At 44.1% G+C, this 17,054-nt stretch overlaps 1 protein-coding gene across 7 annotated transcripts in view; it reads left to right on the plus strand.

Annotated features, from left to right (window-relative positions):
• Window positions 1-12,195, plus strand: part of LOC144149426 (serine/threonine-protein kinase 31-like) — a 149,087-nt gene extending 136,892 nt beyond the window's left edge. For 6 of the 7 annotated variants that reach the window (XM_077681034.1, XM_077681026.1, XM_077681002.1 and 3 more), the window contains 2 exons: window positions 4,313-4,381; window positions 9,592-12,195. In XM_077681034.1, coding sequence (XP_077537160.1) covers window positions 4,313-4,381; window positions 9,592-10,035 — 513 coding nt within the window. In that variant the 3' untranslated portion in view covers window positions 10,036-12,195. The remainder of the gene's footprint in view (window positions 1-4,312; window positions 4,382-9,591) is intronic. The other variant, XM_077681009.1, reaches the window with a different exon arrangement.
• The last annotated feature ends 4,859 nt before the right edge of the window (window positions 12,196-17,054 follow it).

A 17,054-nucleotide genomic window follows, 5' to 3' on the forward strand; every position in this document is an offset into this window, starting at 1 on the left:
CGTTAATAACCTATGAAAGCATTTTAAAAGAAGCATAAAGAGATTTTTATAAGCCCATTCAACGAACACTATTGTAGTTTCAGCAGTTTCAGGTCGCATTTTGCCGCGCAGTTGCAGTTGTATACAGACGAACGTTTCACTGAGATTTCACACAAACAAACACACCTGGTACCGACAACGCACAGGGGAGTTTACACAGGGGGAATTCGCTTCTACAAGCACCGTGAAAGTCGCGCCGCCGGTATTCTCTTCACTAAGCTGTCCGCCTACAGCTAGGTGATACCAGTTACGCCTTGACCCCGACCTAAAGCTGAACAAATGAACACGTTTCCAGCACCGTTGGGACGGCGCCATCGTCGAATGCTCTCGCGGGGGCTGGGGGCACCGCAGAACAGGAGTTTCCTGGATTGGTGGAGCGATCACACCTACTTTCACACAAACTGTATCACTTCCCAGAGGCGATGCACATGCACAACCCTGTAGTCCTTTTGTTCTCCTAGTAAGTAGGCTCACAAGTTTTCGTCTTTTTTATTTTTATCTTCATTAGGGTGGCGCCGCTGCTAGCTTCGTTGCAAAATTACAGCGTGGCCTCGCGCAGCGCAAAGACAATCCCATGCCTGTACATAACTGGTTTTTTGGTGTTATGAATCGCTTTCCTGTCGCCCTTGCAAACCATTTTCTGTTTATTAAAGTACCGTTTGGCTGTTCGCATCACATTGCAACAGAATAGCCGCCATTCGCTCTTTCTCTTGCTGGTAATCGTACTGTGCTTAATGCCATGCTTCGGGATGTCGTCTTCTCGCGGAATTCAGAAGTTATGCCTTCATTGTCTGCAAGATGGCACAGAACGCTGTTCCTCAGTGGCGCCACCATACCAGCACTTGAGGCCCATACTTCATTTTGCAGTGAAAGGTGTGAGCTTTGCGGAATAAATGAGAAGATGGCAGTTCAGGGTGTTCGTTGCAGACACGAAGTCAAAGTGGGAGGAAAACTTTTTTACTGAGGCGCTTTCCTTTTTCTCACAAGGCTTCTTAAAATAAAAAAGAACACAAATGATTTCATAGACCTGTAGAGGACACTGGGATCTGGACATTTGAAGGACCCAATGCAAGGCTTGTCCTGTTTTTACGATGTCAGGACTAAACCATAAAAGCTCGTGTGAATGTAACACACAAGGCTCTTTCATGGGTTATCTGCTCAGGGTTTGCTAAATGCAACATTGTATCATTGCTGCATCATAAGTGCTATGAAATGCATCTTAATCTTATCCAAGCACGCTCCCAGGACAGCTTCCTGGGAAGGCTTCTCCTTGTTCCACTTTTTGTTGCCCCTTTCCCAGTCAGTTTTTCTTGTGTGCTCTCAGCAGGGGTGGAACAGCTGCGCCATTTGCGCCATTGAGCGCCAAACGTGTTTACCTGCGCCATCCTGCGCCGAACCGCCCCTGTTGCGCCAAACCCACCTGAATTAAGGGGGACGCGGGTGTTAGAATGGTTCAAAATCGCGAAAAAATGCATTTAGTGAAAAACACATTTTTGGTCCATGCCTTCAAGCACCTACTCTAAAAGTTTCACCGCTGAATTTGGTCGGGAAAATTCTTAAAATCAACTTTGTAAACCCAGCGGGAGCCGCAAAACACCGAGAATCGGGCTAAAAAAGCTTGAACTTCGCGTGCGCGCCGCACTCAAAGCACAGCTCGAAGCAGACTGCCGGCGGCAGCCATCTTGGGCTAGCCTCGTAGCTGCTTTCTCTGTGGGTATTTTGCGCTATCTTAAACTGCCGCCGCATGAGGAGAACGAGCGTTACCACCGATTTCGCAAAGATCGTTTACAAGCCGCTGATTGGCAGGAGCACGCGTGCTCGAGGCAAGCCCCCTGTTCCGCATCTCTGATTGACCGGCGCAATTGAGCTGCCTTTTTTTTTTAACAGTAGAGGTATTGGTATAAATTTACGTCAGTCTTTCCAGAGTTATCCTTGTGTTAGTCACTGTTAGTCACATACTTGGTGTGCTTTTTTTTTCGCGAAGAACAGAGCTACAAAATGATGCTAATTATATTTTTGGAGCTATGCCGTAGCAAAAGTTACCATGATCTGAAACTTTAAATGAACCCCTCCCTCCCTCCCTTCCCCTCTCTCTCTCTCTCTCTCTCTCTCTCTCTCTCTCTCTCTCTCTCTCTCTCTCTCTCTCTCTCTCTCTCTCTCTCTCTCTCTCTTTCTGTAATGTTGCTCTTCTGCTAGGATGACAAGACTGGTACCATTGCATTCATACTGAATTGACCTAGCAGGTGATGCTATTTTTATTACTCTGTCTATGAGCACGTATTTGCAAAAATGAGTAAAGATTAGGCAATTTTATATGAATTGTTGATATTAAATGTTCACCTTCTTCATTCATTGGAAACGTCTTCAAAACGAGTAAAAATAGCATAGCTGGTAAAGCAGACCTTTGGCATTATATTCATACAAATCGTTATTGAATTTGATCGAGTGAACTTTCTCTAAACCCCCGTAAGAAATGCCTCAAAAAATAAATTTTAAAACATTGTATTTCATAAACAAATAAAGCTACGTTAAAACCAATTACATATTTGAAATCCACATAGAAGCTCATCAACGGTGCTAATTCTCATCTATTTTGCACTAAAAATTTAAAAAAAAATTGTCTAGAGACCCACCTCCACGTGATACGGCCGTCATGCCCAGCCTCCGAAAACTTGGCTGAAACATCGTGTTATCGGTTTCATCAATGCGTTTATGGTTTCGGTTTCATCAAGACTACGAGCAGCTATCGAACCTGGCTTTGGCTTATCCATAAGGCAGCAGGCACTACGCGCCATCTTCTTGAAATTTTGTGTGTTGCATTTGCATGGTTGTGTTTGGGGGTGTCGGCTTGTGTGCCACATTTAATGAAAAATGGCCAAAAGTAAAATGTTTTTGTGTCTCATCACAAATAGAATAATGTCCGCATGAAAGGTTATAGTTATAGTTATGAAAGGTTATAGGTTAACATCAGTTTAGTCGCCCATTTTTGGCGATCCTAGGTTTGCTGCCCGCAACTTTGCATTGCTACATGTATTGAACAGAGTCTTGGAGGCTTTGCAGTCACTTGGTAATTGGGTGCACTTTTGCTTTGAGGTATCTACTCGTTTTCGCCCGTCAACTTGAAACGGAAATGAATCTGAAACTTGAAATGAACTTCCTGCTAAACTGAGGGATGCTGGTTGCCTTTTGCCTCCCCCTCCCCCCGTTTTTCTATATTCAGAAAAGAACAAATAAACTTCAATTCAATTCAACTTTGGGGTTAGCTTTGCTTAGTGGAGGATGGTCTAATATTAATAGGGCCTTCTGACACACTATAGTTAGGTACGTTGTCTGCGGCAAAAGTTTGTAGACTCTTGCATCCCTGTGACAGGTAAAGAAAAAGCTATGTTCAGCTTTGCACGCACTGAAACCGCTGTTCAATAGAAAAAATGCAAGCAAACACCTTGTTTTACGGAATGCCGCCGCGGGGTCGCATAAACACTGCCGTTTGCTGGACACGGAGCAAGGGCTGTTATCTGATCTCTTTCGACTCTGCGCGTGAGGTGTGGCGTTCGAATGGTAATAATGCAACGCACTCGCTGGGGCCGAGATACCTCCAGATGTAGTACAAGAACTGTGTTCCTGGTTTAGAGTAGGTCCTAGTGCATTGTAGAACGCCTCAGAATAGTGGAGAGATTAGGTACGTGGCAGGGGACTTGCACAACGGCCTGTATGGAGATTAGGGAGGCACCATAATGCTGTGAAATGGTGTTATATCTCCTCCAAATGGCAATTCTGGCTGCTCCAAACCTGCTCCAAAAATGCCTTTCTGGCAGCTCCAAGCCTGCTACCAAAGGCACTTTTGCCAGGCCTGCTCCCAGGACTGCTCCCAAACCCATGGACCCTGTTCCACCCCTGTCTCAGGCACCTGACATGATGCTAACTTCATTGTAGACATGGCAAAGCCTTGTGATGCTTTCTCAGCAATTCTGAGGCTATGCACGCTGATACATCCCTTACCACCAACGTGTTTCAAAGCAGAGCAGAAAAGGAAACTAACAGCTCACGCTTCGCAATTCCTGAAAGTGAGCCTTGTACGTTTCTTATGTAGCCCCCTTTGTGCTTTTGGAGTTTTCACTGTTGAATTTTTTGTAGGCTATGTGAATTTCGTTGTCGTGAAAACCTGCTGTTCTGGACCACACTTCTGGGTAACAGTATTTAGTACTGCGTAGCAGCTGACCTGTCTGTAATGCGACCAGTGACTGAACCATGTTATGTGCTGCTGTCTGCGTAGTTGCTGTTCCCTGGAACTATGTTGACCCAAGGTTCTCTGACGGCCCTCGGTACTGCCACTCCGGAAGCGGTATGTATATTTTGAATGCAGAGCATGACCAGTCACTACATAATTAGAACAATACTTTGGATTTCAATCGTGCACTTATTAAGGGGGGACGCGACTTTCAACTTAGAAAAAATGACCAAAACATCGTTTTTTTGAAAGCCACTTATTCGGCTTCTATGTTTTCTATTCTGTGAGTTTGCAAATGTTTTTCCGCCGAAAACAGTCGCAAAGTGACATAAAAGAAATACTTTTGCCAGCCGCAGTGACAAAATATCAGCGCCAAAGGGCAAAAAAGCTGCATTTTTCGGAGTGCTGTATCTCCGCAACGGTGCCACGGGGCGTGGCCATTTTGGTACCATTAGATCGCCCGAGTGATCTTCTTTCCGGTTTAGGCCGTCTCTTTTATCTTCATCCATTCACAAACACACGAACGACAGAAAAGGGACACCACATAAACAAAGCGATTCTGAAGCGCGATTGGCTCTCCGATCGGCATGCGATGAGACAGCCCTTCTGATTGGGTGTCGCTAAGGCGTTGCGCTGCTGAGCACGAGGTCGCGGGCTCGATTCCTGGCTGCGGCGGCCGCTTTTCTGATGGAGGCGAAAAGCAAAAACGCCCGTGTGTACAAGATTTCGGCGCACGTTAAAGGGACAGACAACCGATTTTTGTCGAGTATATAATCTCTAGCCCAAATGAAAGGGCATCACTTAAAGCACCTTGACGAGAAACGGTTTTGCTGATAACGCCCTAGAACATTTTAAATCGAAATTTTTAGATCTGCGAGCCTTATGCGTCCCTCCCAAAAATGATGCTGGCAACCATGATGTAGAGTAGCGCGGAAACATAATTTTGTCTGTATGCGAAATGAAAAACGATATTTAAAAACTTGTCCCCAGCCAAAAAAGTTTGAATCTCAGTCTTTCCTGTTCCGTTATGTGTTTTTTAATGCAACGGTCTATTGTGCGCGAATGCGCCATCTGTTGGGATAGACGATAGGTAGAATCTGGTTTCACGTTGTGGAGGCGGGAAGTTCTATTCTCCCCGGAGGCGACGTTATTTTTGCTTTTTTTAAGATGCCGTTGGCCTATTTGGAAACTGAAATCAAATATTTTGGCAGAACAAACGCCTCTGACTCGGGCAGAATCGCCAAATGTCCTTCACTGGGTCTGTTTACTGAACGCTGCCGTTGATTCTGGGCATGGTGGCTCAGTTAGCCACACTGAGAGTAACCCAGCGGCGGCGGGCGGCGTGTCTTTAGAATTTTCAAAATAATGTTTAGAAATACATATACAATTTAACCTTCTATAAATACTTGTGTTAAAAGGTTTTCAATGCGTAAATAAACGTTTCAGCAGTTGCAGTAGCTGCTAGGTTTGCAGGTCACGTGACAGGGACACATATTGTAGTGCCAAGTTTCGACACTACGAACCGCCACCCTTCCGATTTGAGGAAGTTTGCTGCCAAATTAAAATTATTTCCGCCGATTTGATTAAAAATTGCTTGTGGTTACCGGGCTGTATAAAACGCTGGCTTTCATATGAGCTAGAGAACATATACGCGACAAAAATCGGTTGTCTGTCCCTTTAAAGATCCCCAGCTGGTTAAAATTAATCCGGAGCCCTCCACTACGGTGCACCTCATCGCCAACGTTGTGTCAGCGCGTTAAATCCGGAGCCCTCCACTACGGTGCACTTCATTGCCAACGTTGTGTCAGCGCGTTAAATCCGGAGCCCTCCACTACGGTGCACCTCATCGCCAACGTTGTGTCAGCGCGTTAAATCCGGAGCCCTCCACTACGGTGCACCTCATCGCCAACGTTGTGTCAGCGCGTTAAACTCTACAATCAATCAATCAATCAATCAAACGCAATATGGCAGCCGCCTGAACTGCGTAGTGTAAGTTTGAGTTCATTGTCGCTGCTTCGCTCGGCCAAGTTTTTGTTCAGTCATTTTATCTGCTGTGGTATTCAACACAGACGTTATCGTGATGGGAATGCCTGGGATTCATAAGCCTGATTACGGGAAGTTGCGTGGCTCGAAAGGCAGAGATCATCGAACACTTCGTGGTGCGGGTGCCTTTACCGTGGTCAACCCAGGAGCGTGAAACGCAGTGTTGCGCGCTTGTGATAGCGGTTCGCTAAGTGATCTTTTATTTTAATTTGCGATATTTACACGCTTAGTTATTGCTATGTTTTACGGTAGGCTCGCTAGCCTTGGGAAAGAAACGGCTGACGCGTCAAAAGTTATTGCGGGCACGGCAAAGCTATTGCGCGTCAGAGCATTGCCTGACTGAGCAACCGGTTACGATTGAACGCCAGTAGTTGCAATTAATGCCTGTGACGTTAGATTTAATCTAAAAAACGACCAGACGAGCCATGTCGGGGATAATCGAAGTGCGGTATGTTGCGGTAAGCGTGCGTTGCGATGCGCGAGCCATATTGCCTTCCATGCACAAAGTTTCCCGTGCACTTTTAGTAATCATGCAGACAGGTCTGAGTTCGGAATAAAAACCTGTTCACAGCGTTAAAAATGTGCCTGACTGTCGTAGCGTTTAACAAATTGAAGTTTTAGGGAAATTATTAATACCAACAATGCACACATCAATAGTTTAGTGCATTTTGGCTGTACTGCGAAGCATATTGGATGCCCTGAATGCCAAGGGTACTAAAAAAATGTGCCATGGTGCCATGGTGACAATACTGCATAGGGAAGTTGTCCAGTGCCAGTTGTCCAGTCCAGTTGTCCAGCTAGCCTACTTTGCATTGAAAACCATCCCCCCTCTCCCCCATTTGGTCTGAAAACTGGGCTATGCACTCTTCACAGAGGAGCTGAAAATAATGTTTTGTGGAAATAAAAAGGCTGCAAAAGGCAACTCCGATTTCAGGACAAGACATTCCAGAAGTCCCATATTCAAAAGGACACAAAAGGCTACAACCCTAGCAACTTTCGATGAATGAAGTGCATGTTGCAACTTCAAAAGCCGTTTTTTTTTACCTACGTCTCTCGTTCCAGCAATGTCTTCGTGACCGCTAGGTCTATTTTGATTCCGTTTTTTGCGTTACAATCCTTGATGAACAGTTCAGGTTGTGGCACTCTTCATTTTCCAGGTTTACTTTTTGTGAATTTCTTTATTCAGTCGTTCACGGTCTACATGCCTGTTCTACGTTCACCTCCAAAAAACTGAAACCTAAAAAAATTGTCGTAATAAGGAAAATCTAAGACTGTCACAACCTCGTCCATTCATTTGGGAATGCAAAGCACTTCGGACAAGTTTTCTATCGTGTCTTATAAGCCACTCAAGCTCAGTACAAGGTGAACAGAAAGAAAGTTTTATAAATACAAAAGTTTTCAAAATATTACTCTGAAATTTTTATGGTATTATCACAAATATTTCTAGTTGCTGTGCCAATTTTCATCAAAATCCACAAATAAATAAAAAAATTGATTTTGAAAGCCACGTCTCCCCTTAATAATAACTAAATAGGTGAGGCACAGCTAGAGAGCACAAAACTTTTAAAAACCTGCATTAAGGAGTCCTTCTTAAAGGCCAACTGCACTCAAATTTTCTACAACGTAAAAATAATGTCACCTAATAGTACACATAAAGACAATGCGAAATGCAAAATACTATGTTTCAGACATGAACGCGAGCAACGCAAACGGCTCACGACATTGGCGTTTTCGGAACCGAAACTGAAAGGGATCCAGAACTATAAGCCAGCTAAACCACGAAAAAAAGTGACTTATCTACCACCGTTTTCTACTTTCACCAGATATATGCTGTTGAAAGCATTTTGCTTTTAAGTAATTTAAATCTAGAACTCTACAAAAGTAAATACTTCATTTGGGGATTGACAAAATCAAGTTTATTGTTTATGACAGGAGCAGTTTTGTTAGCTTTTGTACTTCGCGAAGCTGACGGCCGATATTGTGCGGGTGTATTTGTTACCACGAGCAAGGCTGATTTTGGTTCACTTGGCGAGTGAGGCAAAATTCGCACAAATGTTTTTACCCACGTGTACAACAACTCTAGTTAGGTCGTCAAACTTTTAGAAAGCTCTAAGGGGTCGAGGTGGCGTTGGGCGAGCCCAAATACGGCAAATATTGGACGCGTAAGTGCAAGTGGTCAAGAATTTATAAAATATCCTAAAATAAAAGTTCATTAATTTACAATTTGCTGTCAAGTTCCGATTCAGTGTCCGCATTGGGCCAGCCACAAACATTGTTGATTTGCACGCTAAAACTGGCAGACTACATTGGGTTCTGATCTTATTCAGGAAAAGAAGAAACAATTGTGGCCCATAAAAGTTGTCGAAATGAAACATCCTGATGAGTTAATGGCTGCTGCTAACATTTTAGTTTCCATCCTCGACCCTAATTATGCCCCAGGTGTGCGTAACATTCCCGCACGCAGTTGCGGACTGGCACTGACACACGCAAAATCCAGTACACACGCGGGTTGTGGGTTACATATGCAAAAATACGGTGTGTACTTCATAAAGCTGGTTAACTAGCAAGGCTGTAATGTATGGCCAGTGCTTTACGCATGAAGTGTGGCCTATACATGTAGAAGTAACGAGTGGCTGATGTTTGCCATTGCTGCGTTGACACTGCTCTGCCTGCACCGCTTCTGAGCCTACCCGCTGTTACCGCTTCAGATGTGATTTACACAGTAGCTCGCTGCGCCCGCAATCTGCTGCGATAAACCTAGCCACACACTGTCCCCTTACTCCTCCGCAACCCCCCCCCCCCCTCTCTCTCTCTCTCTCTCTCTCTCTCTCTCTCTCTCTCTCTCTCTCTCTCTCTCTCTCTCTCTCTCTCTCTCTCTCTCTCTGTGTGTGTGTGTGTGTGTGTGTGTGTGTGTGTGTGTGTGTGTGTGTGTGTGTGTGTGTGTGTGTGTGTGTGTGTGTGTGTGTGTGTGTGTGTGTGTGTGTGTGTGTGTGTGTGTGTGTGTGTGTGCCATTCCAGGAGTGAAAATGGGCAAAATTTTGGCATTCTGCGCAACTGAAAGGAGTGCAATGGTGGAAAGTTCTAGCTCCACAGAGTGGGTGAAATGGGGCTGCCCATTTCGCAACACTGGTGCCTTGTTACATCTGATGTGTTGTTATAAACAGTATTTTCATAAGTGGGTTTGGTTGAATGTAAATGTGGGCCAAGGAGTGTATGGCTGACATTGTGTCACCATTTTTGTTCCATGGTTCGGTGGGGTGACTGGTGTGTGCCTGTCGCAGGAACGCTGCAACCGAAAGGAGCTGCCCTTGATCCGCAGTCTGGTCGCCAAAGACCCACGCGAGCGCCCAACTGCAGCGGGGCTGCTTGCACACCCCATCTTCCAGTGGTGCGTCGAAGTGCAGCCTCCTCTCAAGGCCAAGCAGGCAGAGCCCGATTCTTCGGAGAAGATGGCCAAGCAGGCCGCTGCTTTGGAGGAACCAGCTGCGTCGGAGGCGGCCCCCGAGGCAGCCGCTGAGGGGCCCTCTGCCTCTGAGGCAACCGCTGAGGGGCCCTCTGCCCCCGAGGCAGCCGCTGAGGGGCCCTCTGCCCCGAGGCAGCCGCTGAGGGGCCCTCTGCCTCTGAGGCAGCTGCTGAGGGGCCCTCTGCCTCTGAGGCAGCCGCCAAGGAGCCCCCTGCTGCTCCTGAGAGTGTGTAAGGCGCTACTGCTTCTGAGTGAAATTTGAAAGAATTTGTGCAGGGGTGCCAAATAAAGTTTGTGGTGGAAAAGCAGTGGTGCAGTATGAGGCATATTACGTAGTTACAGCACAAAGGTGAACAAAGACGAGAAAGACGACCTGACAAGCGCCCACTTCCAACTGAAATTTGTTGCCGAAAAGTTGCACATTATAATACTTAACACCACGGAACAAAAAAGACTACAAATACGATATCGTACATACACTGTGCCACCTCGAAGGCATTCACGCATTTAGCAAAAATGTGTACAAGATTCTATATTTTAGAGTGGTCGAAATAGATGCACTGCCCGTGTTGGATAACAATTCAGTCTTTTTGAGACAATGTAATGGAACGCCTTGCTTATGCAAGGCTCAAGGCTAATGGAACACCTTGCTCATGCACTTGATTCCTAACCGGGCCATTTCATGCACTTCTGTAGCCTCACGCATAGTGATTACTGCTCCTTTCTATCACTCTGCACATGTCAAGGTGGGGTTTGCACCTGCTAGACTCTGAATAAATGGCAAGACTTCCTCAACTGGTCATTCAAGCAGCTGCTGGTTTTACCGATGCATGCACGTAAAGCTTGCTATGTATGTCTCGGGCATGGAGCGCATTGTCTATCATGTACCGCTAAATTGTGGGTTGGCTAATGTCAAACTGGCAGGTGCTTAATGACTGGTTGAGGAAGCACGACCATAACGTCTGAAAAGGTAGCAACTGCTTTCTTGCCAATCATTGCAAGTCTAGGGGGTGCAAAACCGACCTTGACATGTGCAAAAGGAGCAGTAATTATATGCATGAGGCTATACAAGTGCATGAAATTGCCCAGTTAGGAATCAAGTGCATGAGCAAGGCGTTCCATTAAGTGTCTCAGAGACTGAATTCTTATCCAACACACGCAGTGTGTCAGATGCGACTAGAACCTGTATAGATTTTATTAAATATGTCAATGCCTATATTTCCTCCTCTTCTTTTTTTTTTTTTTTTTTTTTTTTGGGGGGGGGGGGGGTGCATAAGGTAGTTATTTCACAACAAATTTTAGTTTGAAGACTGCACTTGTCCTGTCATCTTTCTTGCCTTTGTTTCATTTTGCGCTGTATCCACTTAATATGACGTACCAACTCGCCCAACAGTGCACCCTGCTCCGAAGCATGTAGCTGCTGTTATTTGGAAATAAGTCATGCCTAGAGTTCGTTTGCATGTGTTATCAATCCGTGATTAACAGCTTCAGTGATGCGACTGCTTCTTCATTTGCCCCACACCTAGCCTTTCGCAGTGTGTAGAAAACAAACCATCTGCCTAAGCACATAATAGTTGTCAATTGAAAGCACTGTTATGCATCATGCGCAGCCTTCCTGTACGTGTGTGTGAAGGGGAAAAAGCGAGTTGTTCATGGTAGTGTGGTTGCAATATGAAAATGTGAGGGTGGTGCAAGTTTAGTTCACGAACCATTATTGCTCCTTTGAGGGGGGGGGGTCTGCAGGGCCATTCTGTAAACTGCAAAAAAAAATCTAAACACCTCAAAGATCTACAACGTCAATTTTTATGTCAAAGGGCTATGTAACTCTACTTTTCTACACACTGCAACTCTCGGACGTCTTTCTTTTCTTTTCTTCTCACGAATGCATGCACACTTAAAACTTAACTTTAAAAAAATGTCTGGCACCTATCACATCGCTAGGTTCAAAGCAGTATGTACTGCAGTGTTCACTGTCACTTTGTGCGAAATTTTGCTTGAAGCTTGCGGGACCTACTGTGATATTAGTGCCACGCATACAGATGTACTTCAGTGTGCATTTACACTTTTTGCAAAATATTGCATGGAACTTGCAGGACAAGCTGTGATAATAGTGCCATGCCTACAAGAAGAGGCAGCACTTCATGTGAAATATTCTATGTAATCACTCTTTATTTAGGTAAAGTAAGCCAATCATGTATCATGTTCTTGTAGAGCAGTAGTGCCTTCTACAATTTGGGCAAGTTACCCACCTGTGATATTTTAAAATGAAAAATATCATTGTTCATATTATTTCTACATCATTGTCACATCTATCTGTTGTTGTGCGAGTCAGACATATCTGTACTGTCATGTCTCCAGCATCATTTGTTGTCTACTGGTGCAAGGTGCACGTGAAGCTAATAAAGTTTTGTCAAATACTGCAGATATTTTGTTTTTCTCTCAATTTTTGCCATTTGTAAATTTTTGTGCTGTAACCTGTAGTTTACTGTAAAGTTCCGAAAGAACACCCACCCAAGGTACGGAGATATCAAGTGAAAAATATGGGATGGGTGAACTTTCGGGTCAGGTGCAGAAAACTAGAAAAAAGTTCCTGCACCACCAACCAAAACTGTCGAAATACCAAGAAAAAAAATACCAGATGGGCAAACCTTCGGCTCAAGTGTGGAAAGGACGAATAAGTGACTGCATCAACACATGAATAGGTGATTCGCGTTTATTTTGTTATCGGCGCTAAAGCCAGTGATTTTAGGGGGTGGGCGATCTTTGGGGGTCTCTTAGTAAATTTAATATTTCACCCCTAAAGGTAAGGTGGGTGGACGACTTTTCAGGGGTGGGTGTTCGCTCGGAACTTTACGGTAATCTGTTGCGTAAAAACATTGCCAGGTGTCGTGCCCAATTAGTTAATTTATCTTGCAATAAATAGATTTTGAGTTGGTTGACTTCAACTTTTGACCACACCCACTCTTAAGTACATTTCTTTTCAGCTTGTAAATTACACCTTCAGAAAGGCCTCAAGAGTCCTAAAATTGACCACCCCCCTCCCGTAAAAATAACTTATTAATATGGGTACTGCAGAATATTCGAACTATCTATAGTATTTCTGTAGCACTGAGAATTCACTACACTGACTGTTTGGCCCCCATTGCCTAGTACTAATGTGCTCACTGTGGGGTCAATGTTGAGGATTTACTAATCAGATTTGCATAAATATTGCTACGTTTCAAAACTTGTGGCTTGGCGCTAGTCTTCCTTTGCTGGTGTTTTTGCTTTTGAAGTGAATATAGAGGCAGTGATTTTGCTCGAATATTTTACTTGTCAGGGCAAATACTTTCCTGTTGCCAATATGAGAACTGAATTATAATTGTTACATCTGTTATTATGAATTGGCCATAATGTATAGTTTTGGCACTGTGGCCGTAGATGCCTTTGCGCCTTGAACACCTACATGCTACCACTGCTAACTGGCACAAAACAAATTAATCCGAGCTAAAAATTTTGTAATAACTGCCCTCTGCACAAAACAACCCCAACAATAACCATAAGTCAGTGAACTCTTGGCTAACTTTATAGTTTGGAGGCGATTTATGTCCTTGAATTACTATTACAGGCTGTTACTATTCTATCATTGCACTTTGTACAGAAATTATTGTACAGTGAAGCTGTTAAATTACCAATGAAAATGGCATTGCAAAATGGATGGCAAATGCACTTTGAATGGAAATTTGACAATTCATTTACAAGCGTATTGCCGAGGGTGCTGTCCAAGCAAGTGCAAGAAGCAAAACAATTATGTGCAACTTGTAATAGTGCATACGTTTGACTTCATTAGGTGATTGAGCACATTCTTAGTAATTTGCTTAATGGAAGGGACTACTGTCCTATCCTAGCAAACAAACGTGGGGCTGCCTGTTTCACTGTGGCTTTGTAATGCTGCTGGAATGGCTTGGGAGCAGCGGCTTAATGTTTGTGTTGTGACTGATACATATATAGATGACACAAGCCGAGATATAACGACCCATGGTTATGTAGTGTGGTAACCGTACAACAGTGGCGGGGGACAATCCCAAAGGATGGACATGTGCTGGGTGAAGTTGACAGCCGTCTCATTTTAATCAAGCCAATTTATCTAGAAAACTCCAATTGTGCCACTGGCTATCATATATACATGCACTTCAGGTAAGTAGGTACAGTAAGCTCTCATGTTGACCGGCATGCATCTTTTGCCTGTGCTGTGCTGAGGAAACCTATTTCCCAATATTTGCTAGCAGAAAAAGCAAGCGATGGCAAAAGTTCTTGTGCACATTTGTTTTGAATTTACATGTCCCTGCTGCCTCAGTGTTTGTTCTGGAAAAATGCTCTGACAATGTCCACAAATATAAACAAGCAGCTAACCTAAAGTTCTTGCTCATGTTTAGAGCTCTGCTGTTGCATAGTCATTTTTTTTTTATCTTTTTTTTTTTTTTTTTTTTTCCAGCAATTATTGAAGCTTGCCCAAGAAACTGATGATCACGAAGTATTGCTGATCACAAAGTATTCGCTCTGATATGAAACTTTTAACGAAATCATTTGCTTTGTATTTACTTGAAAATCAAAAATCGTTATTTGTGCAGGCCTAGTAATTACCTTACCAGATTAAAGTTTAGAATCTGTAGGCCATATTCTGAGTTGTTCTAGCCACTTTGCGCACATTTATTTTTGAAGAGAAAAATGCAGTACAAAGTTTTATTCCCCTCAAACTAATTTTGCCTGCGATGTGCTGATGTTAGCTGTACAACTTGTGTGTGAAAAATGAACATAAAAATCAGCATTAAGCATAAAATGGGTTAAAACATTTTTGAGATAGCATGAAAACGTGTCGCTTACCAGCAGGACATCATACAGTAGTTGGTGCGACGGCCATGAATGGGGCATGATCCGACAAATTTACTTGTGTTCCTAAGTGTCTAACAGCAAAATGTGCATCGCCGTTTGGCCACACGACTAGCTTACCACACAGCCAGATTTGTGACTGGGACAGAGGCTCTCAGACAATATTTGAGATCATATCATGGAGAGAAAAAAATGGGACCAGACATTCTGCGCAGAATCACAACTAAAAGTGTAGCATTTTTCAATTGCATGAGGACACGGGTTCGATTTCCGGCCGCCGTGGCCACTTTTCTGATGGAGGCGAAAAGCAAAAACACCCATGTGTACGAGATTTCGCCGCACGTTAAAAATCCTTAGGTGGTCAAAATTAATCCGGAGCCCTCCACTCCGGTGCGCCTCATCGCCTGCGTTGCGTGGGCGCGTTAAACCCTACAATCAATCAATCAATCAATCAGCATTTTTCTATCGCCTCATCAACAAGACCAAGACATGCGACGTCGCTTTGGATCAGTCATGGGTCCATTACCACTAAAAAGTAAGTGTTACAGTTACCTAAGCCAAAAAGTAACTCAGTTACAGCTAGAGTTTCCATTAGTAACTGGTTACAGTAACAGTTACTCTGAAAAAGTAATGTCGTTACTTTTCCATTACTGTATCAAAACTGTATCAAAACCAAACCAAATGGAAAGTTTAGTGGAAACGTACAAAAGCATGCGGGTAGTCAAACTGGCACGTAATAAAACCCTACATGAAGGGAACCTAAAGGGGGCACACTCAAGCCAAAAGCCAACAATTGCTGTGCACGCTTCATTTTATTGCATCAACTTTGTTTTGATTGTGGGTTGTGGGAAATTTGCAAAACTCATTGTAATGTCACATGAGTTGTTTCTCAAAGTTCACATCCGAGAGCTTCCTTCTTTTCAGAAATCTAATTTCCTGTTTTTTTTGTTTTTTTTCCTTGTTCTTGCTCGACTCAGGGCTAAGACAAAATTTTAAGAAATCACCTTAAAGACCGACCTGCAACCTGGGTCTTCTGCTGGGAAGATAATCCTTTTAGAGACCTCCTATCCTAAAGTGCGAGGGAAACCGTGGTGTGGAAAGGTGAAAGGTGCAGGGATGAGAAAGAAGTAAGTCCGAAAAAGTGGAAAGCACGAGCTGTACGTCAGCCTTTAATTAGCGCTGCTGTTAGATAATTTCTTTATACAAACGGAAGTGACTGTAATGGTATTTCCTGCTACAGTTACTGCATACAAAAGCAACGGTGTTACAGTTCCTGTAACTTAAAAGTAACTAGTTACAGTTACAAGTTACTGAAAAAAGTAACAAGTTACCGTAACGCCTTACTAGTAATTAGCTACTGCCCAAGACTGCTTTGGACTAACTAGAGCCATAATCACCGAGTGACCTTGTCTGGCCTACATTCTCCTCTCTGAAACAGGCTATTCTGTACCTCCTTTACTACTGACAACCGGAATTTCATGAGCAAGGGTGCAACAGGGAGTGATACATTTGTAGTGACTTTTCATACTGCTGTTCCACCACCTTGATTGCATTTCAACCTAAGCACCGGTCATAGCACCTCTGGCGGGCCCTTGGGTCCCATTTGCGCGGCAGATGATTTTGCCGCTCTTCCAGCTGATGTCACTCCGCCTAGACGCGTTTACGCTTATGGTCCAAAACTTCCGCTGCTGAAAATGTCTTGCGCTCGTGAGGCATACTATTCGTTCATCTCTATGCTCTGTCACTACCAAAAAAATAAAACAGCAACAGGAGGTTGCTTGCTAGCCTGAAACCCACTGTCGGCTCTAAATCCAAAGTGAGCATCGAATCCTCCGCAAGTGACAATGGGTGCATAGGCACGAGTATTATTATAGCAACAGTGCCAACAGCCGGGTGCAGAATAGGTCTAACTGTCATGGCAACAGCATAGACCAACCTGGCAGGGCAGTGGGTATACTCCTGATCGTTGGCATTTTTATTTCAGTTCATTGGGCCGGCAAAGCAGTGTGACGATCCCACCTCGCTTCACTTTGAAGCCGCACACCTGACTGGGCTATGTATTCAGCTGACATGTACTCATTTAGGCCTAAAGCATTTTCTCTGCCCCCTCAAAGCGCACTGGTGCCGCCAAGAAATGGTAAACTTTCAATGAAGTGCTTAAATCCACAGTCATACAACATGGGGATCTAAGCATGAAAGCTGGCCCAGGGGCTTTTGTTGCAGCCTGCCCAGTATTACTCTTTGCAAATAATGAAGAGCACAGAAGAGTGGCCACTTGGGGGCAGAGACAACATTCTGATCTCTGTCAGTGGGATTTGCATGACCAGCAAGATGGAGACAGCATTGCAACAGCAACGTGCCGACGCCTGCTTGTGTTGCGGTGAGAAATAGCATTTGAATTCTTTAAGGCAA

This window comes from Haemaphysalis longicornis, unplaced genomic scaffold (assembly GCF_048455015.1).
Source record: "Haemaphysalis longicornis isolate Haplotype H1 unplaced genomic scaffold, Haemaphysalis longicornis Haplotype H1 scaffold_1, whole genome shotgun sequence".
Lineage (NCBI taxonomy): Eukaryota > Metazoa > Arthropoda > Arachnida > Ixodida > Ixodidae > Haemaphysalis > Haemaphysalis longicornis.